This window comes from Sinocyclocheilus rhinocerous, unplaced genomic scaffold, assembly GCF_001515625.1.
Source record: "Sinocyclocheilus rhinocerous isolate Xijiao unplaced genomic scaffold, SAMN03320098_v1.1 scaffold1281, whole genome shotgun sequence".
Lineage (NCBI taxonomy): Eukaryota > Metazoa > Chordata > Actinopteri > Cypriniformes > Cyprinidae > Sinocyclocheilus > Sinocyclocheilus rhinocerous.
Window position 1 is genome coordinate 262,660 of NW_015637000.1, and position 25,055 is coordinate 287,714.

At 37.2% G+C, this 25,055-nt stretch overlaps 3 protein-coding genes and 1 long non-coding RNA gene across 4 annotated transcripts in view; 3 read left to right on the top strand and 1 right to left on the bottom strand.

Annotated features, from left to right (window-relative positions):
• The first annotated feature begins 1,432 nt into the window (after positions 1-1,432).
• LOC107748354 (uncharacterized) lies at positions 1,433-4,060 on the top strand. Its single transcript, XR_001640922.1, has 2 exons — positions 1,433-1,712; positions 3,173-4,060. It is a non-coding gene; the product is annotated as an uncharacterized LOC107748354 (long non-coding RNA).
• Positions 4,061-5,018: 958 nt separating this feature from the next.
• Positions 5,019-6,101, top strand: LOC107748352 (chromatin target of PRMT1 protein-like). The gene is made up of 2 exons (XM_016563117.1): positions 5,019-5,272; positions 5,506-6,101. The coding sequence occupies exons 1-2, from the start codon at positions 5,149-5,151 to the stop codon at positions 5,703-5,705; spliced, it is 324 nt and encodes a 107-aa protein (XP_016418603.1). The 5' UTR covers positions 5,019-5,148; the 3' UTR covers positions 5,706-6,101.
• A 4,045-nt stretch (positions 6,102-10,146) lies between these two features.
• Positions 10,147-16,547, top strand: LOC107748379 (uncharacterized protein KIAA0895-like). The gene is made up of 6 exons (XM_016563153.1): positions 10,147-10,218; positions 12,431-12,574; positions 13,030-13,162; positions 14,540-14,845; positions 15,378-15,475; positions 16,338-16,547. Exons 1-6 carry the CDS (start codon positions 10,147-10,149, stop codon positions 16,494-16,496), a joined length of 912 nt encoding a protein of 303 aa, XP_016418639.1. The 3' UTR covers positions 16,497-16,547.
• Positions 16,548-22,382: 5,835 nt separating this feature from the next.
• The window catches only part of eepd1 (endonuclease/exonuclease/phosphatase family domain containing 1), a 31,566-nt gene continuing 28,893 nt past the window's right edge, over positions 22,383-25,055 (bottom strand). The window contains exon 7 of the mRNA XM_016563118.1: positions 22,383-22,830. Coding sequence (XP_016418604.1) covers positions 22,634-22,830 — 197 coding nt within the window. The 3' untranslated portion in view covers positions 22,383-22,633. The remainder of the gene's footprint in view (positions 22,831-25,055) is intronic.

A 25,055-nucleotide genomic window follows, 5' to 3' on the forward strand; every position in this document is an offset into this window, starting at 1 on the left:
TTGATTGTGTTTGTGGGGCAGTCTAACATGTGTTAATGCTTATAGTTTTAAAAAAAAAACGCATTATTTTTCACATAATTTACCTTTATTTATCACCGCTCTGTCCCTTCTCTGAGAAACGCGCTGATCTTTTCCTGTTTTTAAGAAGCCCCGCCCTCAGAAATAGGCGATGGGCTCTGATTGGTTAGCTAGCCCAGTGTGTTGTGATTGGCTAAACCGCCTCTAGTGCGCGTCTAGATGTCCCGCCCCTCACCTCAGCGGCATGTGCTCCGGTTGTATTGTAAACAACGGAGTTGTTAATATCGCTTATCAGTTTAAGCCCGATTGAGAAGCAGAGGATATTATTGAAGAGGATCGTGCAGAACCTGTGCAAGCACGGCTTTTAATGGTAGGCCTATGTTTTTTGTTTACAGTTCACAACTTTGAAGGTATTTTTTAAATTATTATAACAAAATAAAGTTCAATTGAAGAATTTAAAAAAATACACTGCAACGGACCTTACAGAAATGGGCTAATAGTACTCAACATTAAATGTTGCAGTGAAATACAGTTTCATAAAACATCAATGGCCAATTTTCATAAACAAGGCCTATTTAAAATGTTCAAAACAAAAGTGCAAAACAAAGAACAAAATCAAACATGTTTGGTCTAAAATGAATGAAATATAATGTAGAATTACAGTAAAATAATACTTCATAATCATAAGGGGTGAGCCACTGGCTCAAATTACCCCGCTCCACACGGCTGTGTTCGAATACAGTAGTAATACTAGCGTACTGCATACTATCTACGACGCAGTATACATTGAATGTGAAACTAGCATGTGAAAATATGCAATGATGTATACTGTGAACAGTATGCATAATGCAGACCGAACATACAAAAATCACTTTGAACAGAAAAAAAAAAAAAAAGGTTTTATGAACCTAAATTTAGTTACCAATTATTCCACAGGCCTCTCTCCATCACAGGGTGGGTAAAATGGAAAAATCTTCATATTTGGTTTTCATATCACCAGTTTTGTTTAAGGTTATCTAGGAACAAGGGGTGGCTCAACTTTCCCACAGGCTCAAATCACCCCCCTCTCCCCTAATATAAAATTAAATAAAATGAAATAATACATGTTTTATACGAGTTTATGACCTGATATGAATTGAGCTGTTGCATGCAATATTTGTCATTTTAAATTATTTAAATTATTTTGTCTCACCGCAGGACTGCATGACTGTAAGTATATGGTAATGTTTAAATTTTAATTTAAAATGGTTTAAACCTGCTCAGAGCACCTTAAAATGTACCGTTCACCTTTTTTTAATTTTAAGGTACGTAAAATCTTGGTGCACAACGTTCACGCACAAACCCTAGTCCTAGTATGGTAGTACGCTATTTGGCACACAGCCTTTCATGCTGAAATCTCGCGATATCTGACGCAGTAAGTAGTGCTCCATTTTCCTAGCTCTCGCAGTTGTTAGCACCATTTTGTGATGAACGAGGGGAGAGAGGTCGAAAGAGCTGTGGAGTAGAAGTAGATTGGTGTTTTTAGCCAATTTTGTGGGATATAGCTTTGTTTTTAAGTTCTTAAATATATTTGGAAGAGGGGCGGTAGTTGTACAGTTCTCGGGCGGCAAGTAGAGAAGTTTGGAGTGTGAGTTTTGTCGAGTCGCGCTAAAGCTACACAGCTAACAGATCTACACGAGTCTTTCAGAGAAAAGGTAAGGGTTCAGTATGTCTCACACTTCAATAAATAAAATATTGGATTGGTTATATACAAATACGAGCGAGTTACGGTGATATTGAAGTACAAGAGTGGTGAACAGTCAGACTGAGTTAACGTTACGTAAATACATTTGCTAGCCGAAACTGGTCAATCTCGTTGGTTTTCCATTATGTTGACACCTGGTATGAATAACATAATGTTTTGAACCCTACTGAGCATTTTTGGGCATCACTACGTACTAGCAAAGTCCCTTTAAGGGTATTCTATAGTCTTTGGTACTTGTAACGTGTAGAAAATAAATAATCAAAATGAGGTTTAAATAAAAATCTATTTAAATAAATACAAACTTGGTTAAAATAAATCAAGTTTATCAATAAACAGGCATCTAGGGAGTCAGTAGGAAAGTTTAGAGAAAATCTGTATAAAAAAAATAGAACATAGAACAAAATGACATTTAAATACAAAATCTATCTGAATAAATAAAGAAAAGTTTAAAATGAATGGGCATCAAGGGAATTCTTGTGGGAAGTCTGTGGAAAAAATGTAGAAAATAAATTATTCAAACTAATATTTAAGGTTGATTAAAAATAATTATAAAGGATCTGAGAAAATTAGAGAGTTGGAGAAAAACTGGGTAAGAAATGTAGAAAATAATAATAAAAAAGAAAGATTTAAATGAAGTTTTAAGTAAAAAAAAAAAAAGAATAAAAAAGTGTATTAAACGGGATCACAAGGGAGTTCTAGGAATTATGTGGAAAAGTTTAGAGAAACTGTAAAAAAAAAAAAAAAAAAAAAGTAGTTTAAATAAATTGGATTACAATTAGGGCTGCACGATAAATCGCATGCGATATTTAACGCGCATCTTGTCAGAAAGCCGGTTCTTTAATCAGCGGTAAATCTTTCACATTGAGCAGCATTAACTACTAGGGATGGGCGTATCGATACTGACGCGAGTATCGAAAGTATCGATACTCAAACAAAAAATATCGATACTAAGGTGCGTTTTATTTACCAGTGGTTTTGTTTATTTAACAAAAATGCGCGTTAAATATCGCATGCGATTTATCGTGCAGCCCTAATTACAATAAACAAACAAAAAAAAGATAATCGCTTTAGAAAATAATTAAACATGTAAATAAATCTTACAGTACTAAAGTAGGGGGAAAGCGGTCACTTAATAGAAACAATTTTCTGACTAATATTTTGGACACAGAATATTAGGAGGGATGTCCCTTGCTTTAAGAAGGTTCATGTTTGGGGGCCCGAGGCATGTACAAGATTGAAATCCCCGATTTAGGTAGTCAGCTCACGAGATTTTAAAATCCAGCCAGTGTATTACCTTTTCTAACATCAGATTTCTCCATTGACTTCCTTGTTTCTGTCTGTGAGACTTTCACTTTCATTTCATGCAGTATAGATACCTACCATCTATATTCTGCCGTTTCTCTCTTGCAGGAGAGATCCCTGCAAGTCTGAAGAAACATGAGTGCCCCTTCTTCTCAAAAAGTCGTGCTGAAAAGCACCACCAAGGTGTCCCTGAATGAGCGGTGAGGCGCTACGCATCCTGACAGCATTATCTCAAGGCCAGGGGGAAAAGCATACAGAGATAACTAAGGCAGCAAGCCTCAAGACACGTGTACTATGGAGGTCATTGAGGGGGAGACATCAGACCTGACGTGGACGCTAGACTGCCCGCACGGTGTGCGCCGCTTACCCAACAGGACGGCGATTACTTGAGTCGATATTAAAGATCTGATAGCATGCCGTGTTTGGCGGTGTCTCTTGCGTAAGCGGCGCACACCCGGAGGTGAGAGGGTAATGGCGAGGTAAGCCGACTGCACTGCAGAAGAGCATCCTCAGCCATGGGAATGAGTTGATAATGCAGGATGGTGTGTGTGCCATCTGTATTTCTTACCCTCTCTCACACAAAAACACACTCTCTCTCTCTCTCCCAGAAGAGTTTTTCTGCTCCTCCTCTGCGTTTCTCACTTTCTCTCTGGCTGTCTACAGAATAAGGTGCTCAGTCCGTACCTAGACGTGACCTGTCCCCCCCAACCCCCTTCCCTTCTTCTCATCAGAGGCGTCTCACAGAACAGCGTGCCAGGTCACGGTCTTGGTTGTAAGTGGCTGGGTTGCCAGACACCCCTCTAGCCCTGGGTCGACTCACCGCGTGGTGTCTCGGACTGATGACATTACAGTCGGTTGATGGCGGCCTGTAAGTGGCAATCACTCAGAAATCTCCCTGCCTCTTCTCTATCTCTGTCTTCTCTTTAAACCACATCGTAGACGTTCAGTTTAAAGCAAATATGTTGGGGTGTCTTCACATGTAATCGAGAGAGAGAGTAAATGAAAGCAGCTGTGGTCTAAAAAGGGCATTCTCTAGATTGCTACGCATTCAGTTCAACAGTACACAAAAATGTTCAGTTAAGTTATTGCAGTATTCAAAACCAGATAGTTTAAGCATGTGAACTGTTTGATATCGCATTCAACAGGAGCTGCACGACTCATTCAATGTTGCACATGATGATCAGTTAAGTTATTGCAGTATTTAGAACAGATATGGCTTGGCATGTAAACTATTAATCTTACAATCAACAGAGATGGACACTTCATGTCTTCAACACACATGATGGTTAATTAAAATTTTTTGCAGTATTTAAAAAAGAAATAGCTTTAGCATAAAAACTATTCCTTAATCTGTTTGTTCGGGTTTTTAGAACCCTGTACCGTCTGCCCGAAGGTAGCAATTCAAAAAGAGAATGTCCTGGGTGAGATGGATCCTTGAGAATTTTTTGAGCTTTCAAGAGGCAGCGGGAACTGTGTAACTCTTCCATCGAGGGGAGGGGACAACCGATTACCTTCTGGGCTGTGGTGATGATCCTCTGGAGAGCCTTCCTTTCAGCAGCAGTGCAGTTAGAAAACCACACACAAATGCAGTATGTCAGAATGCTTTCCACAGAACAACGGTAAAAGGACACCAACAGGTTTTGTGTGAGCTGGTAATTCCTGAGTATTCTCAGGAAATGTAGTCTCTGCTGTGCCTTCTTGATGACAGTAATGGTGTTGACACTCCAGGTCAGATTGTCCTCTATGTGAATGCCCAGAAACCGGAAGTCCGAGACCCTCTCCACACAGTCGCCACTGATGAAAAGAGTTGAGTTGAAAGCAATGGGAACCAAAACTGTTTGGTTAAACCAAAACATTCTTCAAAATTCCATCTTTTATGCTCCACAGAAGTCAGTCAGTCATACAGGTTTGGAACAACATGAGACTTAAGTAAATGACAGAATTTTTATTACCCGTTTAAAGGAGATCATTTCTGCACCTGAAATGAAATTAAGGGAGTATCTTGTCATTTTGACTCATTGCTGCTCTTGGATTATCATCTTATCTGGTGGAACGATTGTTTTTATCTGTTAGGTGCCGGTCAGATGAGAGGAAGGGGTGGTCCTGGACGTATCGGGCTCCGTCGAGGCATGCGTCAGCGTGGAGGAGGCACAGGACGAGGTGCTCTGGGTGGCCGAGGAGCAGCACGAGGAGCACCTGGAGGAAGAGGTGAGAAATACCACCACCAATGAATCTACGTACTTGTTCAAGAAGCCGTTTTGCTCATATATACATCACAATAAGGAAAAAAGACTATTGAAACTTCTGTTTCAATGAGACTTGAACATTAAAAAAAAAAAGTTAAATGCAGTCTTCTGCCAGTTAGCGTTTTCCGTTTTGTTCTTGCATGCATGCTTAAATGTTTGTCTCTCAACATTAAAGTCTATGATTGTCTCTCTTAGGCCGCGGGGGACTGAGAGGTCGTGGAGGGTTTGCAGGAAGGGGTCGTGGACGCGGCAGAGGCCGAGGAGCAGGCCGTCCCGTCGTCACACGTGAGCAGTTGGACAACCAGCTTGATGCTTACATGTCCAAGACCAAGGGCCATCTGGATGCCGAGCTGGATGCGTATATGGCCCAGGCAGACCCTGAGAGCATGGAGTAACCACAGCCAAGCTGACAGAGAGACAGCAGCTCCCCAAAGATCTGCAGATAATAGACTGATTGACAAGATACACATTCAGTACCATTAAAGCTGTTGCTCTTGGACACTCCCCGAGAAGACACTTTAAACTTGAAAGTTGTACAAAGTTATGGTTCCATCCCCGCTATCTTCAAAGATTTGTGAGTCGCCACTCGCGTTTTCTAAACTGAACTCTGTACCATCACACAAGCCTACCACAGTTCTAAAACACAAGTCCTCTTAGAAAACGTTTGGCAGTAAAGTGAAGGGGAAAAAACATGTTTTCCTTTGAACTATAATAATAGAGATTGTGCTTGTAATTAGGGCTGCACGATAAATCGCATGAGATATTTAACGCGCATCTCGTCAGTAAAGCCATTCTTTAATCAGCGGTAAATCTCCATCACCTGCGGACTTTCACATGGAGCAGCATTAACTACACAGAGCCGTTGTTCACTGACGAGCTGCGCAAAACCACGATCATATTTTGCGCATGTTTTGCGCAGCTTGTCGGTGAACAACGGCTCTGTGTAGTTAATGCTGCTCAATGTGAAAGTCTGCAGGTGATGGAGATTTACCGCTGATTACAGAATGGCTTTACTGACGAGATGCGCGTTAAATATCGCATGCGATTTATCGTGCAGCCCTACTTGTAATGTTTATTGGCTGAAATTCTGAAAATGACCCAATGTATGCGGAGCTGTGAACTGTAACCAAGGACATTTGATCATCTGGTGTTAAAATGTGGTTTATATAGATGAATGGATGTTAATTGCCATAATGTTCTACAAATGAAACTTGCGTTTTATTATTGTATTTTTATTATGTTTTAAAGTAGAACTTTTATTCAGTATACACAATCTTGATGTCTTTTTTTGTCTGTCATAAAAGATGTTTTAAAAGTATATTGTAACAACCTTTTTTTTTTTCTTTTGGCTTCAAATAAATTTTGGCCATAAGACGCATGTGCTTCCATTAACTTTCTGAACAATATGAATTTTTTTTTTCTTTCTTTCTGTCTTACAAGCTTCAAATGTTTATTATCTCCACAAGATGGAGGTATAAAGCTGCGTGTGGCCCGGGTTTTATTTTTATTTATTTTTATTTTTTCTTCAAGGCATAATTTAGATGGGTATAATTAAATGTATTCAAGATTGAACTCCGGAGTTTAAGACCATATTTTCATTGTGAATGTGAACGATGAGTAATGAGAGCTGGGATATTTGTGTACAAATTTTTGTGTATCACAGAAATATTAAATATTGTTTCAATATATATTCACAATACACAGGAGGGTTGTAACATCAAAAACATCAACTCCGAGGTTAAATTAAAGTGTTAAAAGAAAAAAGATCGCTTTTAAAAATTGTTAAAATTACAGATACATTTAAGAGATACAATATGAATAATTTAACTAAAAATGTAAACCTGCTTAACATATTTGGTCTTATGTTTTAAGCATTTACAATCAATTAATTGTAAATTAAATGCATACAAATATTTACCGTGTTGTCAGTATTATGAAATGTATTCTTAAACTATTGAATTAACGTTTTACTTAAATCTATCACTTCAATAAAATAGCAATTCACAGATTATAAAATTACACCGATAACTATTTCACGACTCGAAGCGTCTAAAAACTCGAAGCGTCTCGGAGCGACTCGAAGCGTTGACGGCGCACCATGGCAACCGCTTCAGCGTCCAGACGGAAGCAGCTGTGCGGTGGAGATTGAGCGCGCTCAGAACCTGCAAACGGAGATTTGCAAACTACAGCATTACTCTGCGCTGTGCATATGCAAGATATTATAACCGCGTAACTGAGTATTTGTCGTTTCGTATGTGCGTTTTATTATTTCATATAAAAAACTTGCTTCACGGCTGAAAAGTTGAGGCTGCACAGCGCGAGCGAGACGATGCTTGAATCCATTGAAGTTACAGGTGAGTCTGTCAGTATATGCTGATGTTACAGCAGTGTTCTTCAGATTGCATAGACATAATAACCTACTGCTTTAGGGAACTGAAGTGGATATTTAATTAAAACGAGACTCCTTAGAAGTAATTGCAGAGTCGTCATACATCCACCAAAATTACTGCAATCATACTTGAAACTAATAGCAAAAATGGCTCCAGAAAGTAAAATGAGTTCACTTTTTTCGTGTCCAATGCATTGACATGTTTAGTGTATCCAAATGTACTTTATGCATGCTACATCATCGAATGAAGCCCTAAAGATCTTAATATAGACAGATAGTTTTATGTGCTTTTCACTAGTTTGGCTCTCTGGTGCTGAGGCTGTGGTCCTTCTACTTCAGTGCACCTGTCAGAGCTGTTCTCTATGATAAGGCCTGGGATCATTTCACACAGGCACGTGGACTAGTGTGGCCATTGTGTGCCACAGAGTTGCCTGATGTAACAAATTATATGTATCCTCAGGGCCGTCCTGTTTCTCGTCTTTTGTTGGAGTCAAGGTTAAGTGGGCGAAGGAGATTTTGTTTCCAGGGAAATGGGGGTGCAACACTGAATTGACAATGGACTTAACTCAACTTAAACTCAAGTTTAAGACCAGCAGTATTTACTTTTCTTGAAATTCCACCATGTGCTCTGTTATCCCATCCTAATATATTTTGATATTGTCATGGCAAAAGGGTGTTGTTAGGTCCCAAGATTAGCATTATAGTATTATAGAGTAGTATAGAGGTTGTAGTACTCAAGACTGAACTCCAGCATTTAAGACCATATTTTCATTGTCTTGGTCTTGTCATGAACTCGGCAGCATTTGGACTTAACCCTCAAGTCTCTGACTTGACTCAGATGAGACCCTTTATGGTCTTATACTTGACTCAGACGCGACCCTCTTCTGATCTCGGTCTCGATTCTCTTATGGTCTCAAACTTGACTCGGACACGACCCTCTACAGGACTCTGACTTGACTCAGGCATGACCTTCCTTTGGTCTTGGACTTGACTTGAAGCGACCCTCTTCTGGTCTCAAACTTAACTCCGATGCAGCCCTCTTCTGGTCTCAGACTTGACCCTCTTCTGGTCTCAGATTTGACTTGGGCGTGACCCTCTTCTGGTCTCAAACTTGACTCAGATGCAGCCTTCTTCTGGGCTTGGACTTGACTCGGATATGGCTCTCTTCTAGTCTCAAACTTGACTCAGACTTTACCCTCTTCTAGTCTCAGACTTGACTCAAAGTGACCCTCTTCTGGTCTCAAACTTGACTCAGATGCAGCCTTCTTCTGGGCTTGGACTTGACCCGGATATGGCTCTCACTGAATCACACAGCGTCTCACTGACATGACTGCATCAACACTACTTCTGTTCCTGAAACCACGCCTTCTTTCTTTACATGCACATTTGGGCGGCATTATGCTAATATTTCCACATAGTGACGTAGATATGTGCGGTCACATTTACGACAGCGAAATCCAGTGATTTCAACAGGAATCCACACAATTGGAAAGGCAAAATATTTACCAATGCATATTTTGAAATGGGTTCAAGTTTGACACATGAATTCGCCACCAATATAAAGCTGTTTGGTTTGAAAGTGACTTCTGTGTGAACTATGTTTCCTACATTGCTACACTATTGACTATAGACAGTGGACCTTTTTTGGCAAAATTTTGGCAAAATTACGATGTGACCGCACCTTTACATACACTAGTATGCAAACAAAGTGCACAGTCCCCACAGTGTGTTTTGGGCCCTATACCTTTTTAAATTACATTGTGTTGCAAGACAGCCTCTGAAATGAGACGCAGCTATGGTGAGATATAAGTCAACATTTTAACTACTTTAAAGGGGTGGTTAATTGCGATTTCACTTTTTTAACGTTAGTGTGTAATGTTGCTGTTTGAGCATAAACAATATCTGCAAAGTTATGAAACTGAAAGTTCAATGCAAACGGAGATAGGGTTGGGTACCGAAACCCGGTACCAATATGGCACCGGTACCTATGTAACCGGTATGTACTAGAACCGAGTCCGAAGGCAGATTTCGGTGCCTCATTTCGGTGCCATGCCTGAGCGATCGATTGAAATATTTGTCCTCTGGTTCTCCGAAACGGACGATCAGCACGTTCCTCAGAGAAGGGACAAAGCGGTGTGGAATAAAGGTAAATTAAGTGAAAAATAATGCGTTTTTTTAAAAACGAAGCATTAACACATGTTAGACTGCACCCCATAAACACAATCAAGCCTAGAAAAAACCCAGTGAACCACCCCTTTAAAGTGTTTTTTTAACATTTGTATTGTTAAATATTCAAGTAAGTTGAAACCCTGTACTTTTACTTAAAACTGTATTTCAGCATTTTCTCTCAAAAAAATCCTGTTGTCACTGGCGCACAATGAATTTTGTGATTGTTTGATCCACAAAGGATCCATTTGTTGTATCCTTTGTGGCCTGGGAAATGAAGGATGCATTTTGAGGCCGCGTTTGAAGGAGTCTTTGAAATGGACAACCTTCGTCGTGCCATTGTGACGCATTCGGTCTTGGAATGCAGCCTTTAATGGATAGAGCCTCTGATTTTGGACATGCCATATTGCATTCTAACTTCGGTGCACAATGCTTGCGTTTGCATATTAGCATTTGCATCTAGCAAATTTCATTATCCTAAAATTCACCTTAGACATACATTCATACTTTGCCACTGTTTACAACTGATAAATTTCATCTCCATCAAGCTACATTAAAGTGATTATTACGTTTTGAATATGGATATCTTTCTTACAAAAACGCATGGATTAGCTACAGAAAGCCTTTGTTCACCCCCCGGAGCCGTGTGAGGCACTTTTTTTTTAATGGATGGGTGCTTTTTATTTCACTTCTTTTGGACTGATGCACTGCAACACCCGCTGAGTGCCATTAAACAGCTTGAAAGATCAAAGACAATTTTTAATATAACTCCGACTGGATTCGTCTGAAAGAAGAAAGTCATATACACCTAGGATGACTTGAGGGTGAGTAATTTATGGGCTAATTTTCATTTTTGGGTGAACTAACCCTTTAAGCTAACTGAGACTTGTTATAGCACTTGTATATCATTGCTCTTTTGTTGATTTTGATTGCTTCCATTGTCCTCATTTGTAAGTCGCTTTGGATAAAAGCGTCTGCTAAATGACTAAATGTAAATGATGCACACTCAAAAATTAGCCAGATAGTCATTTTGGACACCTTTAGCATACAAGTGTTGTGATGCACTTATGTTACAGCTGGATAGTATGCAAATTGGGATGCAACCTATGAGTAATTAACAAATGCTTTTATGTCAAATGGTTTTGTTTTCATTTTATTGCACGCTGCATTGCTTTAAAAAGGACTTGGGAGAGAATTAGCAAATGTACATAAGGATTCAGCCATGTTTGTCTGAGAGCTGACCTGGCCTGAACTTGGTTAAAGAGCTGTATTGTGCCAGAAAATCTGCCCTCAAGGACTCTGTTTGATTCTCTCTCATGATCTGCCGCATTTAACTTTCATTTGCCTTCATCCTTTTTGGTGTTGATATCTTCTCTAAGGTTTTATGTTAGTTATTTTCATTCACACCCCATAATCCAGCTCCTGGTGGGCTGCAGTTCCAACCCTCCTCCAACACGCAAACCAGTAGTTTTCAAATAATCCCGAAGAACTTGATTAGCTGGATCAGATGTGTTTAATTAGGGTTGAAGCTAAACTCTGCAGGGTCGTGGCCCTCCAGGAATTGGGTTTGTCAGCCCTGCTGTAAGGTCAGTCCTGTAAGTGAGATTAAGAGGAATTGCTCCTTAAAAAACATTCTGACTCATTAGTTCTATACGTTCAACATTGATTAAGTTAGAAACAGGTGCTTTACCTTTATAGCTGCGTCTCAGGCTCAGCAGCTCAAAGCAATGTGCTACAACTGTAGGTGCTGCCAACAACACAATCAGACTAATAAACCTCCTTGAAGGAGTTCATTAATTCAATTTAATTCAGTTTCCTGCTAGCTATTAACAGAGCCAACACTGTGAGAGCAACACAGAGCACTTTGTACAGGGCATCAGATATCCCATAATAGTTTCCCTGGCTGCAAAAGCCAACAAAAACAACATAGCAAGTTATATTTTACCAGCGAGTTGGTTAATGTTTAAATGAACATATAGTAGGATATAGTGGCTGTTTTAGAGCTTTGTGTGCTGCAGCAAAGGATAAATGGATTCATTTCAGACCATTATATTGATTATCTCAGAGTGCCGAGCTCACTGTGTGGATCAACCTCAGGCATATCCTGACATATCACAAATCAGTTTTCATAAATCCACACCGCACCAAAGTCCCAGCTATGGCCTAGTTATTTACTGAGGTCTGTACATTCATGACATAACAATCAAGCGTTATTTTGAGCTATGCCTCTGCATTACACAGCCAGAGTTTATCTCAAAGCCCCAAATATCAGTCCTACTATCGTACATTTCTACACAAGGGAACCTTATTGGAAAATTGGAAAATCGACATAAAAATACATGAATTATTAATTAGTAAAATAAATAAAAAAATTTAATATTTAAAGTATTGTAAAGTAAAACATTTATATTAGAATCAAAAATCTAAAGTGCGATGGTATCTGTTTTTAAAAGAATGACCCCTGGCATAAACGAAAACAATTAAACCACCAACGAGGCCTTGCTTTGCTGAATTTGTAAAAGTTGTCTCCTGTTGCTCATCTTTGAGTGTTTGCTGTCGTCTCAGGCTGTGCGGATCATGGAGTTGGCCCTGCATAAATACGGCTCCTATGAGAAGTTTGAACAGGCTACTGGAGGAAACCTCCTCACCAAGAGCCGAATTTGGTACCATGTCAAAAAATACATGGAGAAGGAAGGATGCATGGGAGAGGTGAGGGAGAAGAAGCGTTATGCATATTCACAGTTAACTCCACTTTTAATTCAACCAAAAAAATCTCATGAACATCAAAAAGTAGAGAAAAATACGAAATTATTTGAAGTTTGTGGTCAGTACGATTTTTTTATGTTTTTGAAAGAAGTCTCTTATGCAAGGCTGCATTTATTTGATCAAAAATACAGTAAAATATTAGAAATATTTTTACAATCGAAAATAACTGTTATATTTGAATCTATTTTAAAATGTAATTTATTCCTGTGATGCAAAGCTGAATTTTCAGCATCATTGCTCCAGTCTTCAGTGTCACATGATCCTTCAGAAATCAGTATAATATGCTGACTTGCTGCTATTACTGACCCCAATCTTTTGAATGGTAGTGTAGTTTATTGATATTTTTATTATTGTGAGAGCTTTATGACATTTGAATGTAGAAATTCCTCTCTCTGCAGATTGTGGTTAATCTTACTGATGACCTCCTGTCCAGAGCGTCTATGACTGTGGTGAACAGCAGACCTACACTCACCATTAACATCTCTACTGCCAGAGAGCAATGGCTGGAGGGGATGCTGAGGCATGAAATCGGTGCGTGTTTGTCTATGTCAGCATCTGACAGTCCATTGAGTCTCCTATTGGAGAACTGAATAGAATAGTGAGACCCATTCAAGTCTTACACGATCCACCAGCTCCAGTCCCTTGTGTTCTGTACTTTGGATCGTGTCTCGGTCACCCCAGGAAAATCAGCCGTCCATGTCGGCAACAGCTTGTGTTCCTGCTGTCATGGACTATTACAGCCTGAGCGTATCAGAGCTCAGTGTCAGGACCACAGTAATTACACTCCCACGCTGTGTGTTCTCTCTCCTTCACTTCCTCTGATTGTCTGCTCAGAAATCAGGGGTTGGCTGCTGGAGACATAACCTAGCAACTATTTGTAATGCTTTAGTAAAGAATAAAGATATGTTCAGTAGTCACAAGCGAGTCCCTTGTGAAAAAGAAGTGTTTAATTGTATTATTAGTGCACTTGTAGTGTACTTCAAATATTGAAAGTGCATTTAAAAAAACTGTACTTGCAGATCATATAATATTTATAAAATAAAAGAACACTTAATTGTACTTAAAGAGAGACAATCCTGACTTTCTTAACACTTAAGTACATTTTTCAAAAGTGCATTTTATAATGTCAAATTACAAGTTTTTAATCATTTTAAATCATTGTTTTAAGAATCTTTTGTCGTGCTTTAAAGTAGTACACTTATTTTGATGTGTTGAATAACATACTAAAGCACATGTATATGAAATGACATAAAAAGATGTACTTAAGTCCTACTTAAGCGGGGTAAAAAAGCTAATTGCGTTTAATATAAATTTAAACTATTATACAATTTCATTTGAATTGTGGTTAGCATACAGTTTAGTGTCTTACATTTAGTATATTCTTTTAAAGTATATCATATTACAGTATATTGAAGTATATTTTTATTATTTCCATAATAAGTACTGCTTAAAGTGTAATTTTAGTATGCTAAAAGGGTATCACAAGGAGTGTGACAATAGCTCATAATCGTGAATGAATTTAGCTGCTTTACTAAATTCAAGCGTCATCTACATTTTTATATATTGTAAATGATGATTAAAGCATCTCTATTAATTTTGCTTATACTTGCATTTTCTTAAGTTATGCCACACTCTAAATTATTGTTATTGGTAGAAATATTGATTAAAACATATATATTTTAAACATCCTGTTCATTCATCCTTCAAAGTAATGGTTCTTCGAATATTGTTGTGGACAGTGGGGGCCTCTGTGTATTAAATGACAACAGTGAGATTCATTTGCTAACTACAAATTATTAATAGTTATTATAGTGGCTATTAATTTTGATGAACTTCCAGTATGAATTAATGAATCCAGATTGTTGTGATTTGGTTGCTAAAGCAAACCCGCCTTCATCTTTCACACAGGTACGCACTACTTCCGCGGCATCAACAACAGTCACCAGCCGTGGAGCAGCGGCGGCGGCAGGAAGAAGCACGGTCTGCGGCCCATCAACCCCACTGAGGAGGGTCTGGCCAGCATCCACAGCGTGCTCTTCCGCAAGGGCCCCACGCTGTGGCGCGCCGCCCTGCTCTACTACACCGTCTACCAGGCCAGCCGCATGTCCTTCTCACAGCTGTTTCACAACCTGGGCCGATTCATCCACGACCCCAACACACGATGGGACTACTGCGTCAGAGCCAAACGAGGACAGACCGACACAGCACTGCCAGGTACAGCACTTCCTCCTGAGTAGTGGTCAGCCTATATGGATTGTTTTGATGCCGATATCTTATAGAGGAGGGTGGCTGATGACCGATATAAAGAAGATATATATTTGATATCACACTGTTTAATTTAAAGATAGTAAAAACCTGCATAACAATTGCTGAAATTAAACATTTATTTTACATAATATTTACTAAATTTGAAAATTAATAAATATGAAAACAAATTTTGAACTTGATAAAAAAATTAATCTGTAAGGTAAAAATATTTATTTAGATGGCAATGATTCTATAATTATATTACAGTATTTTTCACAAATAAATAAATTGTTACAAATATGAATAAAAAGAAAGGAAAACAATGTAACCAACAATTACTAAACAGTGCTGATATTTTTTTTTAAATGCCAATTATTAGCTGATATATCGGCCTTGGCAATATATCGGTCAACCACTATTCCTGATTCTCAGGCTTAATGACTTACAGAATTATCATTGTGTTTATGCATGTAAATAATCAAATATTTTTGTTATTAAGGTTGTTTCAGTAAAGACCAAGTTTATCTAGATGGCATCCTGAAGATCCTCAGGCACAGAGACAAGATTGACTTCCAGCTGCTCATGGCTCTGGGCAAGGTCAGTTTGAAGTCAACATGTTCAAATGCACAATTTAGTGTTACTTTACTGACACACTTTATTTTTAACTTGATTTTATTTATTTTTTTGCTGCACAATTAATCGAAATGTAACCAAAATCACAATATTCAATTAAATAAATACAAAGTTTTATCATGAAATTCTAGATGATGCAGGCCGATAGGTTCTAACTCAATCTGCTATAATTACATCATCATTCACATGGCACAGCTGATTGGTTTCTTTTCACATCAGCAGCCATTGAGCTTGCTGCTTAACATACAAATACTCAGCTAGTGCTTACGGGAGCAGTTGCAGCTCGCTTCAGAAACCCTCCATCTTCCCCAGCTCCACCTGTATAGATCTCTACGGGGTGATTTCATGTGTTATATGCGCGAGTTATTTCAAATATTTTTTTTGTTCAGCAGCAGTATTTCCTACATTCTCACAGCAGCATGTATATTACCATGCTAAACAGACAGAATGACAGACAGAAATATATGCGTTGCATGTTTCAGTGAAGCGCAGCACTGGGTTCATTTACATGTGAGCAGCTCATAATCCATGTTTTAGCTTCTCGGATCAGTTCACAGTAGATGCTGCTCAACATGAACTCCATCTCTGCATCTGCTTTGAGTTTGAGTGTCTTTAACATGCAATTGGGAACAAAACATGAGCCAGCAATCTTCCCATACTTAAAATGTGAAGCGCAAAAGAGAAGCTTTAAGGACTCCCTGTGGTTTTCTGTCAAAATAAAAGTTTGCTAGTTTAACGAGTGAAAAATCACATTTACATTTTTTCCCACAATCATGCAGCCATATTTTTAACTGTGTGTGTGTGTGTGTGTGTGTGTGTTGTGCAGGTGTCTTATGAGGACGTGGAGCGTCTGAAGAGTCTGGCTCTGCTGGCGCACGTGCGGATTCCTCACTTCCTGCAGGACCAAGCGCGCTACACGGAGCAGCTTCATAAAATCATGGAGGTCAACCAGTTAACCGATGAGGAGCTGTGCACACTTATCTGAACTTATGTGACCTCCGACCTCCAGCATGAATCTCACAAAGCCTGTCCAGGTCATACATTACCATTCATAAATAAAAAAACATGCCCAGGTCATATTTCACTAAAAACTAAAGAAAGAAAGACGAAATTACTTTTTGCATAAAAAATTAAGCCTATTTTTAGAAGCATTAAATATTTTTTAATTTTCAAATTATTTTAATGACACTTAGGTAGGGCTGCCCCCGAACAGTAGACTAACCATTAGTCAACGAGAAGAGGCTTAGTCGATCAAAATTGTGTTAGACGCAGGGACAAAAAAATCCACAGGAAGTGGCGAAGTCACATAGTCTGTGACGGACAGATGATTAACAGCTGGTCTATGTGGTAATTATAGTACATCGGTCAGGACATTCGTTTGGGACCTGTGGCTTATCATCTGAAACATGTAAGTAGTAGCATCATTACATGGCCGCTCGCTTGTAGGTTTATGAGTAGGTGTGGGGGAGGGGTCCGGGTTGGGATTAGGCAATCAGTTAGCGACTTCAAGGAGGGGGTGCAGAATCTGGCAGGGGTGCAGAATTCAGCATAACACCACGGTGCAATCATTTGCATTTAACTTAAAATGATATTTTTGGTTATACAGATAAGAGTAATACATCTTTCGAATCTGTAAAAGGTTTGCTTTTATTTGTGTGCACTCACAATAACAACAAAACGTTGTGCTTTTGTAAAATAATGAAAACAAGTAGGGTGCGCTTTCTGCCGTTTAGGTCTCTGTGAACTTGAGCGTGTCAAAAAAAAAAAAAAAGAACCGATACTCTGTGCTTAACTCACAGACATGAAAAGTATAGAAAGCAAAATGTCAACTTTTAAATGAACCAATTCAAATGGAAAACAAATATTTTCAGATGATGTAATCCGTATGAAACGTGCATGTCCACTGTGGAGATGACGAGTCAGTGTCGTCTACTTCATCACTGCAGCCGAAAATACAGAAAACACTAGTTTATCAATGAAGTATTATGATGTTAAGGCAGTCTTCTTGCTGTTTTTCCCTGATGCATTCATAATCATTTCTTCTGTGGTGCGCTGTGGCAAGCTTTAGGCTATAGGCATGGTTAGGCTAAAGGCTCATTATTATGAATTATATGGTTTATTAATATAAACGTGCGATTAGCCAACTAATCACTTTGAATTAACAACTATTAGTCGATCATAAAAATCTTTAGTCGAGGGCAGCCCTGCACGTAGGGCCTCTCACCTCAGATTTGTGTAATTCTTGTATCTCATTTAGCATAAATTTACACAAATCTTATTCCGATTACTGTAATGTGAAAATGTATTATATTACAGTCATTAATCATTACCAATATTACAAAATGTAAAAACAAATGACCAAATTACAAAATGTTATGATGCAAAAAATCGTAATAGTTTTAAAACAGGCTTAATTTTTGCTCTAAATGTTTTTGTTTTTTTTCTCGTGAAGCAAGATGATTGGAAAAAAAGATTTCTGGGATAGAGACTCAAACAGTCACTCTATATAGGAGCCTATGGAGCTTTATTTGTTTTTCTCTGGTAAAACGTATAATTTTGAGGGTTTTTTTAGCCAGTGCGGTGCATTAAGTCCCCTGTAGTTCTCAGGACATGTGTGTTCTCTTTTGAGGGGATATTGAGGGGCCAACTTACCATCAGTTACAGATTGCCAAACATATGTACTACAAGTTCCTTAAGATGTTTATTTCCTGAATTTTTATGACACTTTAATTTGTAATCTTATAAACTGCTTGATTGATATAATTTTTTTTTTCATATTTATGATGGCATGTGTTTACAATATAACTTATTTACAATATAACACCCCCCCCCCACCGTTTTTGGGAACCCCTGCTTTAAACAGTTTATGATCACGAAAATAGTCATTTTCTGAGTGCCAAAATGTTAACCTTTGTTTACAAAGTGTCCTTTATGGAAGTAGACAATCCTTTGTGTCTTAAATGTCACATACTAAATATACAGTATATGAATAACGTCTCACTAGCACAACTACTCTACCTTGACTGTATTGTTGATGTGTATGACCTTTGTGTCTGTTCTCGCATGTCTTTGTAACCAGATCACCTGCTGATTGACACCTACAAGGATGGACATGCAGGACAAAGGGTTTCTGTTTTCAGCTGCGCTTCACACACACACACACACACACACGTCAAGGCTCATTAATCTCTATGAGGTCTTGGCTTTCACACTTCCTGCAATCTGTAGGATTAAACTGGGATTGTGGTGTCATGTGGACATTCAACAAGTTGAACAAATTAACATTGTTATAAATGTTGACATGCAACATATTTGTATTGAGACTTAAAAGAACTTGATGACGGTGTGTGTGGAAATCTGAGGCTTATATTTATCTGTAGGCAGATGGGTTATACTCATAATCACATATATAATGAGACTATAAAATCATCCCGTCCTTGTTACATCAGCACTAAATAATGTTGTATAAAAATGCTAATGTAATCAAAGGCGTTTGAACTGAATAGAGGAAGAGTTCCACTTAAAAATAGCTGATTATTAATTTAAAAATTCAAAATGTAAATAAAGCAAGTTTTTTCAAAAGCAAATTGTCAATTAAAATGAATGTTAAAAGTTGTGTTTAACTATACGATTTAAATTCTACATTAATAAATTATATATAAATAAATTTTATTTTGACAGTTGCTCTTTTTTTAATTTGCCATTTAGTTATGAAATGCACATTTATGCAGTAAAGGTAAGTGGCCACTAGAGGACACACATGGGCAGTTTTACTGAAAAGAAGAAGAAAAAAATCATAAATCCATGTTTCAAATGTCTTTATGGGTGTATATTAAACAGGATAGCTGCTGATCAATATGTTATGATTGTGCAATACATATAAAACATACTGTATATTTGATTTGACCTAATTTACTGAAGCTAATAGATGTTCTTTTGATAATGTGTGTACATGAAAATCTGAAAGATCTGTTAACCAAAAAAGCAGAAGTGCTGTAGCTGTAACTCACAGCAGATGATCAGAGCAGTGACTCGAAATTAGCATGAAGTGACTGACATTGTGTCCAACAGTATTTTTCACTGTAGCTGTAAGGATCATCTGCTGAGCGTGTAAAGTTCACTGAGCATGTGTGTCAGAACCTGCCGCTGAGCAAACAGGTGAATGTTTGCTAGATACATAGCGGAAGTCTAAAAGCAGATAGACAGAAGTATGAAAGAGGACTTTCATCTTAAGCCATTTTTCTCCTGCTACACTTTTTGAAGAGTGAGATTGTTAATGTTTTTGAAAGAATTCTCTTCTGCTCAACAAGGCTGCATTTATTTGATCCAAAATACAGCAAAAACAGTAATATTGTGAAATATTATTGCCATCTAAAATAACTGTTTTCTATTTCAATATATTTTTAAAATGTAATTTATTTCTGTGATCAAAGCTGAATTTTCAGCATCATTCCTCCAGTCTTCAGTGTCACATGATCCTTCAGAAATCAGTATAATATGCTGATTTGCTGCTCAAAAAACATTTCTTATTATTATTGTTGTTGAAAACAGCGGAGTATAATTTTTTTCAGGTTTCTTTGATGAATAGAAAGTTCAGAAGAACAGCATTTATCTGAAATAGAAATCTTTTGTAACATTATAAATGTCTTTATCATCACTTTTGATCAATTTAAAGCATCCTTGCTGAATAAAAGTATTAATTTCTATAATTTCTAACCCCCTTACCCCTACCCCCCTAAAAAAAATTATACAGACTCCTTTTGAATGGTACAGTGTATAATGTTACAAAAGCTTTTTATTTCAGATAAATGCTAATCTTTGGATTTTTCTATTCATCAAAGAATCCTGAAAACCATATACTCAACTATTTAAAATATTAATAATAATAATAATAATAATAAATGTTTTTTGAGCAGCAAATCAGCATATCAGAATGCTGATTTGCAGAATACCGATTTTCGTACATGTACGTAAAACGTAGCTCGAGGCGCACTCCGTTGAAATTTTACAGGTGGCGCTATCGAGCCGTTTTGCCACACCCACTTCTGAAACCCATATCAGATGTAAATTTTCGCCAGTTCTGACGTGTGTGCAAAGTTTCATGAGTTTTGGAGAATGTTTAGGCCCTCAAAAATGCGATTCACTTTGGAGAAGAAGAAGAAGAAGAATAAGAAACGGAGCAATTCCAATAGGGTCCTCACACCATCGGTGCTCGGGCCCTAATAATAGAGTGAGAGAGAATAGTCATAGTTTTAGAAGTATGCCAACTGGTTTTTCTTGCTAAGCTTTATGAACGGAGTCACGATGTGACCGCTGTGAGTGAATCCAGCACCTGAACGAGGAAACACAGGTTTGATGACAGCCAGTCCTAATTGTATGAAATGGGGAAGCATTCAGTTTACACAAATCCAGGATCCTCCAACAAGATGCAAACACACTGACCAGGCACGTGTAATCGAGAGTATTTAAAGGCCACAAAATGTGTAATGACTGGATCTGAAAATTAGCCACTGTTCCGTTTGAACTAAGTTTCTGTGTCTAGAGCACTGGGACAAAACAGCCAACAGCACAGCAGAAATAAAGTGTATATAAAATAGTTTATGTACCATGAAATTATTTTGAATATGTTTCGGTATTTCAAATGCTTTGATGAATGCCACTTTCCTTTATTCACAAATTAAACTAACTGCTTAGCAACCATGCAGAACATTCTCACACAAATGCTTAGTAACTACTCCGAGCACCTTAGCAACCACAGAGCATTATAGATGCATAGCAACGCCCTCACAGTCACTCCGGACACCTTTGAACACACTGACAATCACCCAAAACATCTCAGATCCATAGCAATGCCCTGACAGCCACAGCAAAACCTTAGAAACCACCTGGCAACTTCTTAGCGATGCCTTATCAACTATTCAGAACATAGCAACTGCATAATAATGAAAGAACACGGCTAAATAACCGTCAACCTTCTGATTGCACAGACACTTTTGGAAGAGAGCTGAACTGGATGAGGACCACTGAATCATCAATGAACTGACTTTAGCTGGAAAAATGACTGTCATTGTTTTCTTGCATTATTGACAAGCAATTTTCCTGCTTGACACTGTAAAGCTGCTTTGACACAATCTGTATTGTATAAAGCACTATACAAATAAAGGTGACTTGACTGTTCAGATTTAAATGTTCTATACAGTTAGAACATTTTACAGTGTTGACATTTCACACACATATATACTATATATATATATATATATATACAGTATATATATATAATGTTTATATTTAATGCATCTAGTTGTCACACCTTTTCTCTAGTGAATATTTCTCAGGATTACTTTGAAAGTCATGCTGTCATATTTGCGATTCAAAAAACATTTCTAATTATTACCATTATTGAAAACAATTGTGCTGCTTCATATTTTTTGGAAACCATGATACATTTTTCAGGATTTATTTCATAATTAGAAAATTCAAAAGAACAGCACTGATTAAAAATAGAAACCTTATAATTTTATAAATGTCTTTACTGTCCCTTCTGATCAGTTTTATAAAATAAAGAAAACAAACGCTTTCTGCCGTCTCGGTCTTGAACAGGAGCGCTTCACAATGATGAACCTAAACTCAGACATGATCAAAATATATAGAAAGCTTTAAATTACTACTTTAAAACAAAATAATTCAAATCGAAAATAGACTCCTAATAAAATAAACTCTCGGTTAATGCGCATATCCTATATGAAAAGCATTTTAGGGGGCCCTTGGCTTTTGGGGGCCCAAGGCGGTCGCCTACCTTTGCCTAATGGGTAAGTCCGCCCCTGTGTGTTACTGTGCTTAAACGACCGCATATGAGACACAAACTCAGGTTATTGATAAATATCGATTTATTGTTCTCACTTAAAAAGTTTTGGCACACTTGTCATTTGTTTCGTATTTCACTTCATTGTATGTACATGTTTAATAAATCTGTGTTTAAATATCTCATTATATTGCTCTATATTAAAATCAACAGTCTCTTGCTATAGAATCTCTACTGTACATTGAACGGACAAAACAAAGGCAATCATGGTGCACTTCTCGTTCTCTTCATCTGTATTCAGACGTGTAAAAGGTCAAAGGTCACCGCTCGTGTTTGGACATGGAGTCTCCTCTCTCCACCACCGCCACTCCGTTCCCTCCGCACAGGAGCTCCTTCAGCATGACGTCCACGAAGAACTCGGCCACGACGGGACAGTGTTCAGACGCCACCCCGCCCCACGACCAGTTATCAGGGATCCAGGGGTTGGTCAGGGCCTCCCGCACTACCCAGCAGTGACCTGAAGGGGGCAGAGCAAACACATGCACATATAACCAACAGCACTGGCCAAACGCTTAAGAGTTATTACAATTTGTAAATGTTTTTTTAAGAAGTCGCTTATTCTCAAAGGCTGCATTTATTTGGTCTAAAATACTGTTAAAATTGTGAAATATTATTACCATTTAAAATCAAAATGTTTTCTTTGTGAATATATTGTAAAATGTAATTTATTCCTGTGATCAAAGCTGAATTTTCAGCATCATTACTCCAGTCTTCAGTGTCACATGATCCTTCAGAAATCATGAAAATATGCTGATTTGCAGCTTAAGAAAGTAAACTTGGGATACAGCTCTTTATCTGTATTATTATCTTTATTGATGCCAAGAAATTTGTTTTTTGAAGTTATTTCATTATACGATAACCCTTAGATGGTTTTATTTGAGCTATTTAAGTTACATATACACCACTGTTGAAACATTTGTGGTCAGCAAGTTTTATTTTTTTTATATAGAAATTTGTACTTCTATTCATCAAGGATGTATTAAACTGATCAAAAACGGCAGTAAACTTGACCTTTCTATTGATTAAAGAATCAGCTTTCACAGAAATATGAAGCAGCACAAATGATTTCAATATTGATATTATTCAAAGACTATTTGAAAAAGCAAAAGGAAATAGGATAAATAGCTTTAAAACAATTCGACATGGAACACCAGAAGTCATTGCTGCTCTCAGTGAGGACTTAAAGAATCAAAAATGGAGTGAGGTTTATGCAAGTAAAGATCCTAATAGTGCTTATGATGCTTTTTTGTCCATATTAATTGAAAAATATGAAAAACATTGTTTGTCTAAGAGGACTGTAAAAAAGCAAAAAAACGAGGATAAACCATGGATTACTAAGGGAATAGAGAAAGCATGCAAAAAGAAAAATGCATTATACAGGAAATTTATAGTAACTAGAACTAAACAAGTGGAAAATAAATATAAGATATATAAAAATAAATTAATAAGCATTATAAGATTGAGTAAAAAGGACTATTATAATAAGTTATTGGACAAGCATAAGAATAACATACAAACAACATGGAAAGTACTTAATAGTATAATTAAAAAGAATACTGGAGAAGTAGATTACCCAAATGATTTTGTTAATGATGATAAATTAAGTACAAATAAAATTAATGACATTGTCAATGAATTTAATGAGTATTTTGTAAATATTTGGTTCAATTTAGCAAAAGAGATTGTGGAGCAGAGAACTGGGGATAGGATATGGTTGATTATTACGAACCTACAAACAAATTGTTTACTAATTTACATGCTTTAAAATTTGTAGATTTATTTGATTTATGTACATCACAGATAATGTTCAAAGTTTATAATAATTTACTTCCAAATTGTATTCAGAGGCTGTTCAAAATAAGAGAAAGTCAGTATAATCTAAGAGGATTGTATATGTTTAAAAAAGTTAGGGCAAGAACTAATGCAAAAAGTAGGTGTTTATCTGTTAAAGGGGTAAATCTATGGAATAATTGTGATAAGGAATTAAAATGATGTAAACTCTGATGAAAACTGATGTTCACTCTGCAAATTCAAGAAAATGTATAAAAATAAGGTGTTAAATAATTATATGACTCAGTATCAATAATTGTGAATGTATTGTTACAATATTGAAGTAATAGTTGTAATGTGTATTTTTGTTATGTTGTTTTGAATTATGTATGTACATTTGGGGTAATGTTTATGTAACATGTTTATCTTGTATTTCTTAGTGAAAAGTGTCGCTCATCAGTTAATTATGTATAAAGGGTAGGCATAATAAGCAAGGCTTCAGCCTACACCTTTTTCGGTAATTATGTTTATTTATTTATTTATTTATTTTGTGAAAAGTTGTCTGTGAGGACCGAAATAAAATTATTGAGATTATTGATTGATAATAAATAAGAAATGTTTCTTGAGCTGTAAATCAGCATATTAGAATGAAGAAACATTTCTTATTATTATCATCATGTTGAAAACAGTTGCACTGCTTCTTACTTCATTCCAGGATTCTTTGAAGAATAGTAAGTTAAATTAAACCGTATTTATTTAAAATAGAGATTTTTGGTTTATTTAATGTGTCCTTGCTGAATGAAATATTTATAAAACGGATAGTTCCGGTCCTTGATTCTGATTGGCTGAGCCGCGTTCAAAGCTGTTGTAAATTACTCTACAAACATACACCTTTGTTTACGTTTGTGTGTT